Source organism: Hydra vulgaris, chromosome 01, assembly GCF_038396675.1.
Source record: "Hydra vulgaris chromosome 01, alternate assembly HydraT2T_AEP".
NCBI lineage: Eukaryota > Metazoa > Cnidaria > Hydrozoa > Anthoathecata > Hydridae > Hydra > Hydra vulgaris.
In genome coordinates this window covers 44,749,408-44,764,847 of record NC_088920.1, presented here as the reverse complement: position 1 = coordinate 44,764,847, position 15,440 = coordinate 44,749,408, and the positions used below count along the sequence as shown (strand labels likewise).

The 15,440-nt window shown below is 28.2% G+C and overlaps 1 protein-coding gene across 1 annotated transcript; it reads right to left on the bottom strand.

Annotated features, from left to right (window-relative positions):
* Positions 1 to 3,487: 3,487 nt before the first annotated feature.
* Positions 3,488 to 5,156, bottom strand: LOC136075362 (uncharacterized). The gene is made up of 2 exons (XM_065788309.1): positions 4,902 to 5,156; positions 3,488 to 4,727 (listed from the first exon to the last, which is right to left on the bottom strand). Exon 2 carries the CDS (start codon positions 4,713 to 4,715, stop codon positions 3,594 to 3,596), a length of 1,122 nt encoding a protein of 373 aa, XP_065644381.1. The 5' UTR covers positions 4,716 to 4,727; positions 4,902 to 5,156; the 3' UTR covers positions 3,488 to 3,593.
* Between the last annotated feature and the right edge of the window lie 10,284 nt (positions 5,157 to 15,440).

Here is a 15,440-nt window from a genome sequence, read left to right as displayed (position 1 = left end):
TGTTATAAAATGGTTCATATTGAATACCATGAGGTATGCCGGTTGAAATATTGTAATAAGTTTATTAGTAGTTTAGCCTTTCCCTATTTAACTTGGTTTCATGGGCGCCCGCAGGTTTTTTTTGATGTTTCAGATATAACGCTTTCACATTGTGCAAATTCCAAACTTAAGAATATTCATACCTATGTTAAATGAGGAGGCCTTGCAAAATCGGTCGCCCCCTTCCCCCCCCCCTGCCTTAACGTGAGGGCACTGATGTAGTAAAATTTTCAACTTTACTATCTTAAACTAAATTTAAATTTATTGCCAGATTTTAAATTTCGTAGAAAAATACTGTAAATTACAAAAGTTATGACTACGCAAATTTATACCCCCCTTAACAACAACAACAAAAAAAAGAGGGGGTGTAAATCTGTCGATAAGTTTAAATTTAATTTAAGATGGTAAAGTTGAAAATTTTACTACATCAGTGCCTTCACGTTTAGGCAGGGGGGCAAGCGTTTTAAAATTTTCCCAAATTTTTGCAAAGCCTTCCTTGGCATAGATATAAACATACTTAAGTTTAGAGTTTGCTCAATCTGTGAAAGTGTCCTATCTGAAACATCAAAAAAACCTGCGGGCGCCCATGCTTGGTTTGGTTCTGTGTAATTATATTTTACAAAATATTATTCCTTTGAATAATATTGTTGCTTGAAGGCTCAAATACCAAGTATTTCATGTAACCATTGTGCGTTGCGCAGACAACATCTTGTTGGAAAAAATTTAGGTGAAAGTCTTCATTCATAAAAATGATAAAATGTTTTGGCAGCTGTGCCGGTAAAGTAATGAAGGTTTTATAAGATTACTTTTGTACACAGAAACTCTATAAATGTCAAAGAGTACATGATAGATTGTATGATAGTATCGTGCAATTTTTTAAAAGTAGCAATGAAACCACTCCCTGCCAACAAAAAGGATGTCTTTTTATTTGGCAGATTTTATCAAGAGATTTAATGATATTAATTTATAACTTTAAGGCCCTAATAAAAAATTTTCAGTTATAATCTATTAAATAGATTGTTGACGAAGGAGATCCATGGTTGAACGCCACCTCTGTGCAAGTTTTATAACATAGGTAAGGAAAGAGGCGTGAGCTTCCTTTCAAATGCTCTTCCGCGATGCTCTGTGATAAGACCGTAAAGACTAATTGGGCACCTCAAATAATAATAATAATAAAAAAAGCTAATGCAAAGTGTCAAAAAAAACTCTTAAAAATTAAATATGATGAAAATAGAATTTCGATTATGGTGGATATGTAAACTTATTGCAGAATTAAAAAATGCATCTCTTATATCCAAATATATGGGAACGTGTATTCATTAATTTCCTTTCTTTACACAATATCTAGTAAAATCTTTGATTCTGATTCTAATATATAAGAGGTTATCCAGTTACATGGAAAATAAAGATATTTGTAGAACATTAATCAGTTTATATTCCATGTTAACTGCGGCTGCTTAAATTGAGCGCTTTACTGCAGTATTGGTTAATGTTTTTAAATTTTTTAAGGTTTTTAAGGCTCGAAGTATATCTTGATGCATGACTGTGCATGTAGTAAGAGGAGACTTTTGCTTATTTCTTACAATAAGCAAAATAAATAGAACCAGATATTAAATATTTAACTTTGCAACTTCAAGAACCCCATTAATAATACAGTTAGGTAGTTTTATTTAATTACTTTAGAATTTATATTTATTTCAAAGTATTAATAAGTAATGTGTTTTATCATTAGTTTTTAAGCAAAGGATATAGTGATGATACAGATGTGATACAGTGTACATTAGGATACTTTGTTTTAATGCAGCAAGTGGTTATACACATTTTTTTAATGTACTAAAATATTGTATTTGTATAATTTAATTTTCTATAACACTAATTTATAAATTGTTCAAACAAAGGTGGGCGTTAAGAATATTTTACTACTACCCATGACGTAGATGATTAAATATTTTGTTTCTTAAACTTCTTTTCCTTTTTTTTCTTCTCAATTGACTTGCTGATGAAGGGTAAACAACTAAATGTTCCTTTTCTAAGTTCGTTTTAAATTTATTATTTATTGAATAATTTTTAATTATTAAATGCAAATTTATGATACATATTTCCTAGATAAATAAAATGGATTGATAATAGATAGTGCAAAACCGTGTAACTAGCATTAGCTACTATAATGGGATATTAATAATTTTAACAGCAAATATCTATTGCTGAGATTACAAAAAACATGAATAATACTATTTATACTAAAATGAGCCCAAAATCTATTAAAATAAAAAAAATAAAAAGTTTTTTAAAAGTAAAAAGTCTGTAGTCCAGCATGGCCTACTTAAATTACAATTTAATTAAATTGTAATATAAGTAGGCCATTAGAGCAGATACGCGGTATTATCCCCTACTAGTTATGTGATTTTGCACTATCCCCGACGATAAGACGTATTTAAAATACATTGGTAGAATTCAATAAATACAACTGCGTATAAACTTATTTATGATAATAGTATGTACCTTTTACTTTAATATATATGTTAGCGAAATATCGAAAAATAAATATTATAGTAAAAAGTATATAAATTCTAAAAAAAGTTTATACGCAGCCGTATTTATGAAATTCTTCCCATATTTTATGGTATAACAAGAAAATGACATTCAAAGGTTATATTATATATGTACTTTATATGTTATAAATGCAAATCCGTAATATATATTTGCAAGATGAATAGTGGACGCCAAAAATATGTTTTGAAATACATCTCAGACACGTATTTTATAGCAAGTCTGCCATGCGTTCAGAGGCGATTCTTGGAATGAGGGGAGGCGAATCCTTAAAACGTACCGATTGCTTATTAAAAAAAAGAGGTTCTCAAAAACACACACTCACACACACACACACACACACACACACACACACCCGTAGCACACGTTGCATATAAATTAAAATAATAGGAGTAATCGAGACAACGTTTTGAGTTGTATAGTTAAACTCATTTTTTATATTACAAATGATCTATAAAAAACACATTTACTATTGCACTAAAGTGACGGTCTTAAATATCAATGGAAAGATTCTCCCTAGTGAATTTTTAAGTTTATTTCCAACAACTCTCTTTCCAAATACCAATCCTTAGTCACTTGTATGTTCACATCCCTACAAAAACGCATCTACATATAAAATTTATCATATAACTACATAAAGATGATTCTATACCCTAATAAAAAAAATTGTTTTTATAATCATTATTTATTTCTTCAAACAATTAGGCTAAAATAAAAATAAAACAAAAATTCCATTCATTAGATTTCGATAATTTGTAGAACTTTATACAATTATTATTCGTTTGATAGAATTCGATATCATTTATCTGAATTAATATTTGTAATCATATATAGTTTAAATAAATATTAGATTTTTTCATTTATAATATATATATTTTTTAATTTATATAACTTAAAGTAACTTTAAAAGAATATTTTATGAGTTTATTTTCAAAATATAAATTAGAATAATAATGATAAACAAAGAGTAAACGAATATAAATAAACGAATAAACTTATTTTTGTTAGTCAAGAGAAATAGATTTGAAGTATAATCTAACTCTTTCAAAAAACAATGAACACAGTATCTTGGCAATCATTTTTAGTTGGTAAATGCTTTCTTTTAAGTGTCCATTATCATTGTCTCGACCCGAATATAAGTGTCCCTTTTCAGGCATAAACTTGATTGTTTGTTTGTTTTGAATAATGGGTTCAAAAAAATTTTTAAGAAATTCTCTCGCATAAAGTCGACCTAAACATGCACGAGGTCCGTATCCATAATTGTATTTTTCTTCCTTAAGATCCTCTATTTTAAAGAATATATGAGTTTGGGTTTTTCTGTTATACCGTTCTAAAATTGGAAAGGGATGAGCCTTAAATATTGCGTGATCAATGAAACTATCAATGTCAAAGTTGAACTTTTCTATCTTATGCATATTTTGTTTCACTGAAACAGCTATATCACTGATGTTAATCATTGGAGAAATGATGAATGGCTGCATCACTACGGAAAAGTATTCTGGCTGGGACCAATCATGGAAAACATTTTTGTATTTTTGACTACTTTTAAGCAGTTCGACTATGATGTCAATGGACTCTTGTTTTTTAGCTTTTGAACCCACGCCTTTAAATGCAATCTGTTTACGAAACTCAATTGAACTTTTGTAGATTTTGTTTAGTTTTTCTTCGCACAAAATATTGTTGAAAGAGTCTACCTCATTGAACATCCAATTAACAAAAATTTTCAAAGTTAGAATTGAAACATCTTTTGAATTGAATTCGCTTGACTTGTTTTTATTAATTTTTTTAGTCATTTCGTATTTTGCTACAATGCCAAGCTGCTGAATTGTGGGCAAAAATCTTTGAAGTATTAGAAAATTTTTTTTTAACTCAACCCACTTTTCACCGTTCACGCTTTCTAACGAGAGAATGGGATCGAAGGCTGGTGTCGCTATTAATTCTTCAATTCCGCGGCCTTTGTCAGTTAACATCAGAGCCTCTTTGATTTCCTCTGGAGTTTTAGCCAATTTAAAACGATGACCTTGTATCCTTGTCAAAAGGTAAAGTTGAAAACTTAGAAACTTGTAGCGTAGATTATAAACAAAGTAAAAGATACAGCTTGTTAGGACGACTAACGTTAAAAACATTTTTAACTTCTTCTAAAAATTAAATACAATTTAAATTATTAACATTATGAGATATTTTATTCAAACTATTTTTTATACAAAATTAAATAAAACATATTTTTAAGCAAAATTGTGCAATAATATATAATGCACAAAAGGTTTTACTCTAAATTATCGTATAAAATATATAAACAAATAAACCTTTACCTAATTAAAAAGTCCACGCGATGTAATTAAGTTTTGGATTTATTCTGACGTATTATAGATCAGTAATTTTTTTAATTATTAAAACATTGATTCAGAGAAAAAAGACTAAAGCAACTGTTTAATATTTGTCTTGTAACAATTCTTAACGCAAAAAAAATAATATAAATACGACGTAAAACGTTTAAAGTTTCAATTACTTGTGGAACGTTTAATACCGCCTAATGATGCCTCGTCAAATCAAAACCATATATTTAATTAAAAAACATTTCCCTGCTTGTTGTTAGTATTAAAAGTAAACTTAATTATTGTTAATTATTTTAAAGCCAAACCCACAAACAATTTAATCAACAAAATATAATAAATCACATAAACTTAGCTTCAATACCTTTTCATTATTTCATTTTTATTTTTATCTTTAAATAATAATAAAAGCAAAAAATTTTAAACTTAATGATTATTATACAGGAAAAACAACTACTAAACAACTACTGTTCTGTTCAATAGTTATGTGTAATATAAATAAAAAAATACAGTGCGTCAATATAACACTGACTAATACATTCTATAAAATCTTTATATAACTTATAATATAAGTTATATAATGTTAAATAATAATATAAGTTATATACAGATTGGCTGTAATTTTTAATGACAATAGTATTAAATTATAACATATTTTATAAAATCATATATAGTTAAATATTATTAGTTTATTATAAAATTTTTTTTTTTTTTTGGTTATTAAGGTGCTCCTAAAATTACTTACGGTCTTATCACAAAACATCGCATAAGAGCGTTTAACTCGGAAGTTCACGCTTCTTTCTTACCAATTTCGCTTGCTGGGGTAGAGCCGGTGTTGAATCTAGGACCTCTTAGTTCTGAGCTCTTACCATTGCGCATTGGCTGCGTTTTGACCTATTTAATGCATAAAACAAAAATAGCAAATAAAGCAAATTAAATAAATAAAAATTATCACGGTTACTGCAAAAAACATTAAAAAATTGAATTTATTTAAAGTTGTTCTGTTGTTGTTTTTTTTAAATTTCAGTTTTGTTTTATTACACTATATAACTTTTCTTAAATTGGACGAACAGTAATATTAAGTAAAAGAAAAAAAAAAGAAGTTTTTAAGTTCTTACACGTCTCATTAAATTGAGACAATCGTGTAAGAACTAAGAAATATTAAATTGAGCTCAGTTAATTAAAGAGGTATTTCATGCAAATTACAAAAGTTTTGTAGCATTTTAAATTGTGCATATTCTGTAGTCTTTCAAAAAAAAAGGGCGTTAAAATATATATAAAAAAAAAGTAGCGTCAAATTTGATATTTTGTCTATTTTAACATGTTTTACTCGAGCAGTTTCGTAACAAACTAAAAACAACTTTAACATGTACATGCTGTTACATGTAGCGACGCACTTGTAGAAGTTTTAACACATTACATCTAACGGCGTAAGTTTTTCTTTTGCATGTGTTTGAACAGGATAGCTACGGATTTTCCAATCCGTAGAAATATATTTTTTTTATAATTATGTTTTGATAAACGTTTAATGTTTGATAAAAATTTTTAGAGTTTTTTTAAAAAACGGATATATAAGTTGCATATTGCATTTAAAATTGCTTTAAAGAAACAATGTACTTAAATAAAGTCCAATATAATTATACAATAGTATATTTGCATATTTCCCAGATCCAGACTTATTTTTGTATTTAAAAGGTTATCTGTGTGGCGCAACGATTCACACTTTTTTAGTAAACTAACACTTATTAAAAATTTAAAATAACTTATGCAATAAATTTCTAAAATATTAAAATATTTTGTTACATAAGTTATGCCATAAAAAAATGTGTTAGTTACGTAACAAAGTATAAAAGACTTACAAGTCAAATAAATATTAAATTTCATTTTACAAACATATTTCACATTCAATATAAAAGTTACAAACAACAAATTCATCGCATTTTTATCAATTCATTGCACATATATAGTGATTGATTCATTTATTAAACCCTCTTGGTTTGCTGGGGATTCACCTAAGTCATCTGTTTTAAAAACAGATTTAGGCCAAACCTGATTTCTACTATCAAATATATATACTTTTTAGATATGATATACGTGATAAATTTTTTTATTTTCTCTGACCTGAATCTTAGTCATAATGTATTTAAAATCACTATTTATATTATCATTTATATTATTATGCGGTATTTTGACTGATCAGTTTTGATTGATTTAAATTAGAGATGCCTCGTGACTTCTCTATTTTAAACGTTCCGTATTAAAAGTATTAAGTATTAAAAATAATAATAATTTAGAACAAAAATTTTTTTAAATTAATCATAAACTTAAAAACTATAAACAATAACAACCATAAACAAAAACAAACTAAAATAAATAACTTTTTTCCTTACAAGAACAACAACATCAAAAAAAAAAAAAAAAATCACTTTAGTTTTTCATGCTTAGATGTAGTTTTTTTTTTGGTTTAGTTATAAATGTAAAAAAAAGTTATTTTTATTTTAAGACATTTTTTATCTGTTTAAAAAACCGTCAATTTTTCAATAACATTTTGCGCTTAAGATCGCAGCCACAAGGTAGTTAATAGACACTATAGACTAAAAAAATTTTAAAATATGGAAAAAGGTATAAATTGGAACAATTTTTTATTCTCCATCGAAGTAAAAATTTAGTACTTTTGTAACGAACTTTTTACTATTTTTTTCAATGCATAATAAATTGTATTTTCACCTTTAGCAGGAAATTTTGTACTTCTATTCTTAACAGCCTATATTGTAACCTTTTCAATGATGTATATGTTATCTATTTATCATTTATCTATATATTTAAAAAAATAATAAATACTATAACCCTGCATCTTAAAAATATTTGTATAAAATACATTAAAAACTTAACTTCAAGAAGCCACCAAATTCACGGCAATTTAAGGTTAGAAGTGAAACATTAACTCCCGAAGTTTGAAAAATTGTTACGATTTCCGCAAATTACACACGTTCAAAGTTCCGCAATATTGCGCAAAGCGTTAAGAATAAATCAAACTTCTTAGCATTTGTTTTGAAATAAGATTTGAAACGAAAAAACAAATACAGCTTTCTATTCCGACCCACTCCTTTTTTAAGTTGTGAAATGAGTTCAAGTTTAGGAGTTCGAAAACGTAATGACGAAAACGTTAAAAAACTTTTATTACAGGAAAAATTTTATTACTGTAATAAACATTTTTTCTCGCCACACCGAAGTATAACACAAAAAAAAAGAAAAGCTTTTAAATAAAAATAAGAGAAGTTATTTAAAAAAAAAAGTGAATAAATACGTTTCATGTAGAATACATAAATAAATGCTTAGAAATATAATCGTAACAAAGATTTTGATTTTATCTTATTAATGAATTAAATTATATAACTTAAGCTAGAAATTGACAAATATGTTTTGACGTGGCATCAAACATAAAATATAAAAATAAAATATATTGACGAAATATAAGAATATCCCGACGGAATACATAACTTCGATGTATACGTAATGTACTATTAATATATAATATTCTGTAGCGGAAATAAATTATTTGAAAAAAACCACCAGAAACGACTAGCATTTTCAAAACTACTTTGAATAACTATTATCTAAATTTTGAAGATATTCTGTAGTCTTTCAAAAAAAAAGGGCGTTAAATGGACAAGTCATTGATTTTTTGTGTTCAAGATAGGTGATGACACAAACTGACATCTTCTAGAGATGACACAAACTTTAAATTTTGTAATATTGATACTGGTATCAAATAAGAATGCTTTACAAAAAATTACCGTGTTAGGAACCTGGGAACAGTATACATCTGAAAAATGAAGAAAATGTGGAAAGAAGAAAAAAAAAATTTTTTACTTCTTTCCACATTTTCATCTTAAAATAGATCGAAATTAATTGGAAAATTAATTTATCTAAAAAATATTTCATATTGCTTAAAAATGGCGACCATAGAACATTTAAAAACCCCCTTGTTATTTATACAGCAGTTTGTAATAATAGTAATCATTCTGTTAAAACTGACCGGCTCACCTTGGGTCAATGGTCTAACTTAAAAATATACCAGTGGCTATTTTCTATTTGTGGGGGTTGTCAACTTTACGAGGTCATAACTTTAGAACATTAAAATAGTTTTTTACTATAAGAGAATTTTACAGATGAATTTTAGTCGAGTTCATAATGGCAGAGTTTTTTTTAAGTGCTATCATTGCCTCTTTCCATAAAAAGTATTTGGATTTTAGAGCCCTAGTTTGAGGCAAGCTCTGAACACCAAGCTCACCACACCATGAACACCCAGAACACCCAGAACACCTGAACACCCTGAACACCAAGCTCACCACACTCTGAACACCCAAGCTCTGAACACCATGAATTTTTTCTGACATATTATTTGTATTAGTGTGAAAATACATATTTGGAGGTTACTCATTTTAAAAAACAAAAAATCTTGAAATTAATCGTTTAGTACATATTCAGTTGTTTTTCAATTAGAGAATGGTTTAAACGACAAAAATTAATGTTTACATTTACATTTATTTCCATTTACAACCAATAATAGTTTCTAAAAGATACACATATATATTACAACATATTTAATTCAAAATTAAAACTGTTTTAAAGAAGGTATGTCGGGAGTTGTATGTAACAGTGGATTTAATTAGCCTCTGCAGAATAGTCTTTAAGGCTACTAGAAACTTTGTATCCACTCTCCCAAAACTGTTTGAAATCATAATAAACAGATTCAGTGGCCTGTTCAGACCAACATCCGAATCCTTTATTTGGATTGAATTTTGACATAAGTGAAAGAAATTCACACATATGCTTGATAAGAGCATGTACTTTTGGTGACACTTGTTGACCAAGTTTAACAAAAGCATCTTTGTATTCGTTAATGGTTGACTCATATTCAGGTAACAAACTAGAACCATGAAATGCATCTTTAGCATATTTTAAACTTTTAAAGGAGTTAACTATAAAAATGATATGTTCATCTTCTTCCAGTTTGGAAAAAGGTTAGCGCAATTAATATAAGATTTTTTTTTTAATCTTTACAGGCAGCTTTCCAAGCATTAGCAAATGAACAGATACTTCCTATAGTTCGGATTTTACCATGATTTTCAAAATCTTGCATTTTTCTTTGCTAATGTTACACTTAGGGCAAGGATGTGTTGATGCTGTACTTTTAATTTTAAAAGGAGGCGTGAACTTCCAATTAAATGCTCATCCGCGGTGCTCTGTGATAAGACCGTAAAGACCGTAAAGGGAAACCTAAATAAAATTAAAAAAAAAAATCATATTGGCCAATTTCATATTAAAAGCACAAAAGTATTTTAAACTATTTAGCTTTAAAACAGAAATAATTTTCTCAAGATTTGAATGAGATTCAGCCACGTTTTCTGTTAAGCCGATTCTAAACAATTTTTTTACGCCACCATCTTTGTATTTTTTATTATTTTTTACCTATTCCTTCCTCATAGCTAAACATTTTTTTTAGACATAACATTCTATCACTTTTTCTATAATATTTAAACAAAATCGCCTCCAACGTTAATGTCCACATTTAGAATATAGTCTTCTGACAATTTTCTCTCCTTTATTACTTTTTCAAGAAGCCTTTTATTGTTTTATAAAGCAACTGCCTGAAGTTTTTTTCAAAAACTATTTTTTTAACATCACAATAACATTTAAAAACCTATCTTTTTTACTTAATTTTTCTTTTACATTGCTTTCAAATAATTATCTTCCCTTCCAGCTTCTAATTATGTTAATAACATTGGCTCTCTGGCTTGACCTTTAGCTGCAATGGCTTGACCTTTGGCTGCAACTATGAGTTTAGTTCCCTCCTCTTCAAATTTTTTTTCAATACTTTTGAGCATTGAAGTTTAGCACTTCGTCTACCTTAATATCAAAAGAAATTTACATCCATTTTTTCAGTTTTTATATTTCAAATATTTTTTATAAATTTTTTAATTTCAGGTTTGAAACAGGCCCGTAGCAACCGGGGGGTCACCAGGGGCATTTGCCCCCCCCCCCCCAATCATTTTTAAAATAAAAAAACTTTGAAGTTAGTATTTAGAAAAAAGCAAACGATTACAAATTAAGAAGTAAAAGAAAAAAAAGGATAGAATAGACCTAATTTGTTATCCGTATTTTCGGCGTAAGTTTCTTTTACAAAAATTTGTGACCTACTACTATTCGACCTATCCAGTAGTATTGCCCCCCTCAAAATGACAGATCGGGGCCCAGGGCTATTTTTTTGGAGGAAAGATTACTAAAAAAAAAGGTCCCTAGCACTGCCCCTCCCCCCCATATAATTTTTTTTGTTCCTTGAGCCTGTGAAATATTAAATCAAAAATAAATGGTTCACCTTACCTTTGTCGAGTTCTTCTGTTCAATTTTTTCTTCTCATTGTGATTGTGAGTGCAAAGGTGAGGTAATCCTCTTTCAATGACAACCCTACAATATTTACATATTTTTATTGTTCCAGGTGATGATGCCTTTACTCTTCCCAACTTGATTCTCCCTCTAATTTTAGATGTTGATCCTGGAGTAGTTGTAGTTCGAGTAATTTCACAAATGTCACAAACACAGAATGATTGGTTTCTGGTAAGTATACTTACTTTGACTTTTGAGAAATCATAGGGTTTACTCAAAATAATGTTTTTATCTCCTTTTTAAGTCTTTCTAATGCTTTTCAACATTTAGTGCAAATGCCATTAGGTAAGTTTTCATTTGGTTTGAAAAAGAACTTATGTGTTCAATTCAAAGCCTGACTTCTTTCTTTAACTTCTGTCATTCCTGATCCTTTTGAAAACAATTTAGGCAGAATAAGGCTCTATTATCTTTATAAGAGTTTTTAATGTTTGGCATTTTGAAACAATATGAGCAATACTAATCAGTTTTAGGATTTTTTATTAACTACTGCAGCAGATAAAAAAAAGTTCATATTGTATACCACAAGTAAGTATACAAAACAGAGGAATGTTGTTTATACATTTAACCTGTAATGTAAACATTTTTTTTCTAAAAAATGTAAAGATTTTCCATAAAATTTGGACCCCAAACTCCAAGTATTTATTAGGTAAGGGGGTAACAATAGCACGTAAAAAAAGCTCTACCATTATGAACTCGACTAAAATTCATTTGTAAAATTCTCATTTAGTAAAAAACTATTTTCACGTTCTAAAGTTATGACCTCGTAAAGTTGACAACCCCCTCAAATAGAAGTGGTTTAAAACTTTCATTGGTCGCCATTTTATTTTTATTTTTAATTTTTTATAATTAATTTTTCCAATGAAGTTTGATCTATTTAAAGATACGGTAAAAAAAAAAATTTTTTTTTTTTTATTCCACATTTGGGACAGCGGTTCCCGATTTTTAAGGTGTATATTGTTCCCAGACACCTACCACTGTAACTTTTTGCAAAGCATTCTTATTTCATACCAGTATCAAAACAAAATTTAAAGTTTGCACCATTCCTGAAAGCTACCAATTTTGAACACCAAAATTTCATGACCTGCCGGTTTACCCCCTTTTTTAAAAAAACAGTAAGCAGAATAGAATAAAAACTGCAAAAAGTGGAAAATTCACTTCTACTAACTACTGATAAATATCAGAAAACAGATCACTTTGATTAAGTCTCATTTACAGTTTCATTAATTGGAAAATACTTAGTAAAGTTAGTAACAAAACCTAATGAAATTATGTTTACAAAACTTTCTTTGTTTGTAAAGGTTTCAAAAAGCCAATTACAAAGTGTTTCAAAAGCAAAATTATAAACAAAATTAAAGTTGAAAAATCAAATTGAGTTATAAACAGATTGAATTTATTGCAAAATGTTTTGTATTGGCTTTTAGTGAATGCCTTGAAGCAGACAAGCTCCGACAACAGACAAGCTCCGTCAACAGACAAGCTCCGTCAACAAAACTACTCACTATTCATTTCTAACGATACTAGCGGAAGGTAAGCCAAGCTCTTTATCAACACAAAACATCATAACAATAACAATACAATGATAACATACAACAATAGCAGATAGCACACAACAACAACAGCAGATAACACACAACAACAATAGCAGATAGCATAAAGTAATTGTAGTACAGATTAGGCTAAATATTAACAGGCATTATTGTGTGTTTTGAGAATAATTTAAAAAGGCTAGGCAACATAATCTAACTCTAAAGCAGTAACACCAAATTTAGCTTGGCACTAAATGCTGCAAAGTCATTCCTTATTGCTATAAGTAAAAATAGTATACATATATAAATTTTAACCTTGTTTTTTTTTAGGTTTCGCAGGCTGTTCATCATTACCTTTCGGAGGTGCCTCCTCTGCTCAAAGTACACCACTTGACTAGCAAAATTAACAATATTGCTCTACACGTTGTCAAGTCACACTACTTTTGAAAATATGGAAACAACACAATATAAACATATATACAAAATATAATACATACATAAACAAATACATAAAACATATTAGCACATTATAATATAACTGTACATAACACCTAAAATCGTAATGTGTACTTACACATATTACATGTTTGTAAGTACACATTACGATTAATATTAACAGACATTTTTATGTGTTTCCTGAATAAGTTAAAAATACTAGACAACAGTAACACCGCATGACACCAAATATTGCCGTAAGCAACCAGTAATACGGGTATTAGTATTAGGTGGACACGGAAAAACCTGGTCAACTTTAAATTGAGATTCCTCTAAAACTATAAATGTTTTTTAATTAAATTTTTTATATATTTAATGTGTTTACAACAATTAGGGTTTCAACTTAGTTTTAAGAGGTTTGATGGGCTTTTTGGCAAGAGATCAAATTTTGTAGCGGGTTGATGCCATCATTTCGCAGATTTTTTTATTTTTCACCTTCTTGGCGGCATTTATTCTCTTTTTCTGGAAGTCCGTTTAATTTTTTTTTACTCTGTCTTACAAAAACTCCTTTATCTATTGTTCAAACATCTTCAATCTTGCGCTCGTCAGAACAATTTGGAGGACTCGCATCTTTAGGAATAATTTTCGCATTATTATCTTTGCACCACTGTAGAACAAAACAAGAGGACTGAATACCATAGGTAGAAATTGCTTTCCACACAAGAAACTTGGATGCAAATATTATTTGTCAAATATATCTAAATCGGCAAGTTTATCTTTGTTCTCATCATATAATTGTTGAGCAGGAAGTTCAATTCGCCTTGCAATATGTTTCGTCGTCTTCAATTATGCACATTCTTTCATCTGCCATTATTTTAAAAAACTTCTTTGCTCGCCAAACTCCTTTAGTTTCACAATTTAAGCTTCTCTTAGGTGTATTTTTCTTATGAAATGCTTTAATTCCAGCATTTTTAAATACTTTTTTGATATAAGAACGCGAAGTCTTGAACTTCTTGCTAGATTTCGCTATGACTGGTTCAGATTTCTTGCTATTAAACTGAGAATCAACTTTACCTTTTTGAATATATGGAAAGTTTTCTTTCTTTCACTTCCAGGTTTTCTATCGAAGCTTTGAGTAGTCTTAACTTATTTATAATATCTATGACTGTAGATTTTGGGACATTTGTACGTTTAGCAATCAAGCGATATGAAGTCGATGGACATTTGCTAAAGAAAAAAAAAATTCGCAACTTTTTTACACACCTCAATTTGTTTCGGAAACATTTTGCAAACCTTTGCTTTGTAAACAAAAGTTTATCAAAACACTTAAAGATAATGAAGTAACGTTTTATTTTGCAAACCTTTGCTTTGTAAACAAAAGTTTATCAACACACTTAAAGATAAGGAAGTAACGTTTTATTAAAAAAAAAAAAAAAAAAAATAACAAGCATTTGTGGTTTTAGAGAAATCTCAGTTTCAAGTTTACCAGATTTTTCCGTATCCACCCTATAAATAAATATAACAATTTAATTTTATTTTATCTGAAATATAATATAACTTAAATTCATTATTTTGTATCTTGTATATTATATTACTTTATCTAATTAGTTGTGTTGATTATTAATACTATCTTAGCTTTTAGTTAACAGATAATAGACATAACATAAGTTATGAAATTTTTTTACAAATCCGTTATAACAGCAGGTACCATGAAAAAATAAGCAAGTGCTGCAAAATCTAAAACAAAAACATGAAAATGTATATATATATTTATAGATATATTTACTTTTACTTAACAATATATATATATATATATATATATATATATATATATATATATATATATATATATATATATATATATATATATATATATATATATATATATATATATATATATATATATATTTGTAGGTGTATGGACTGAAACTTTTAAATATATCTAATGTTGTATATCATTTAAAAGAGTTTTCAACTTTTTAAGATGAAAAGAATTATCAAAACCGAGCAATTCCACAAATAGTCGATTTTTTGATATACGGATTTGTTGAAGAAGCTGCAGTCAAAGTTAAGTTTTTATGAAGTAAAATTTATATAACTTTGGCAA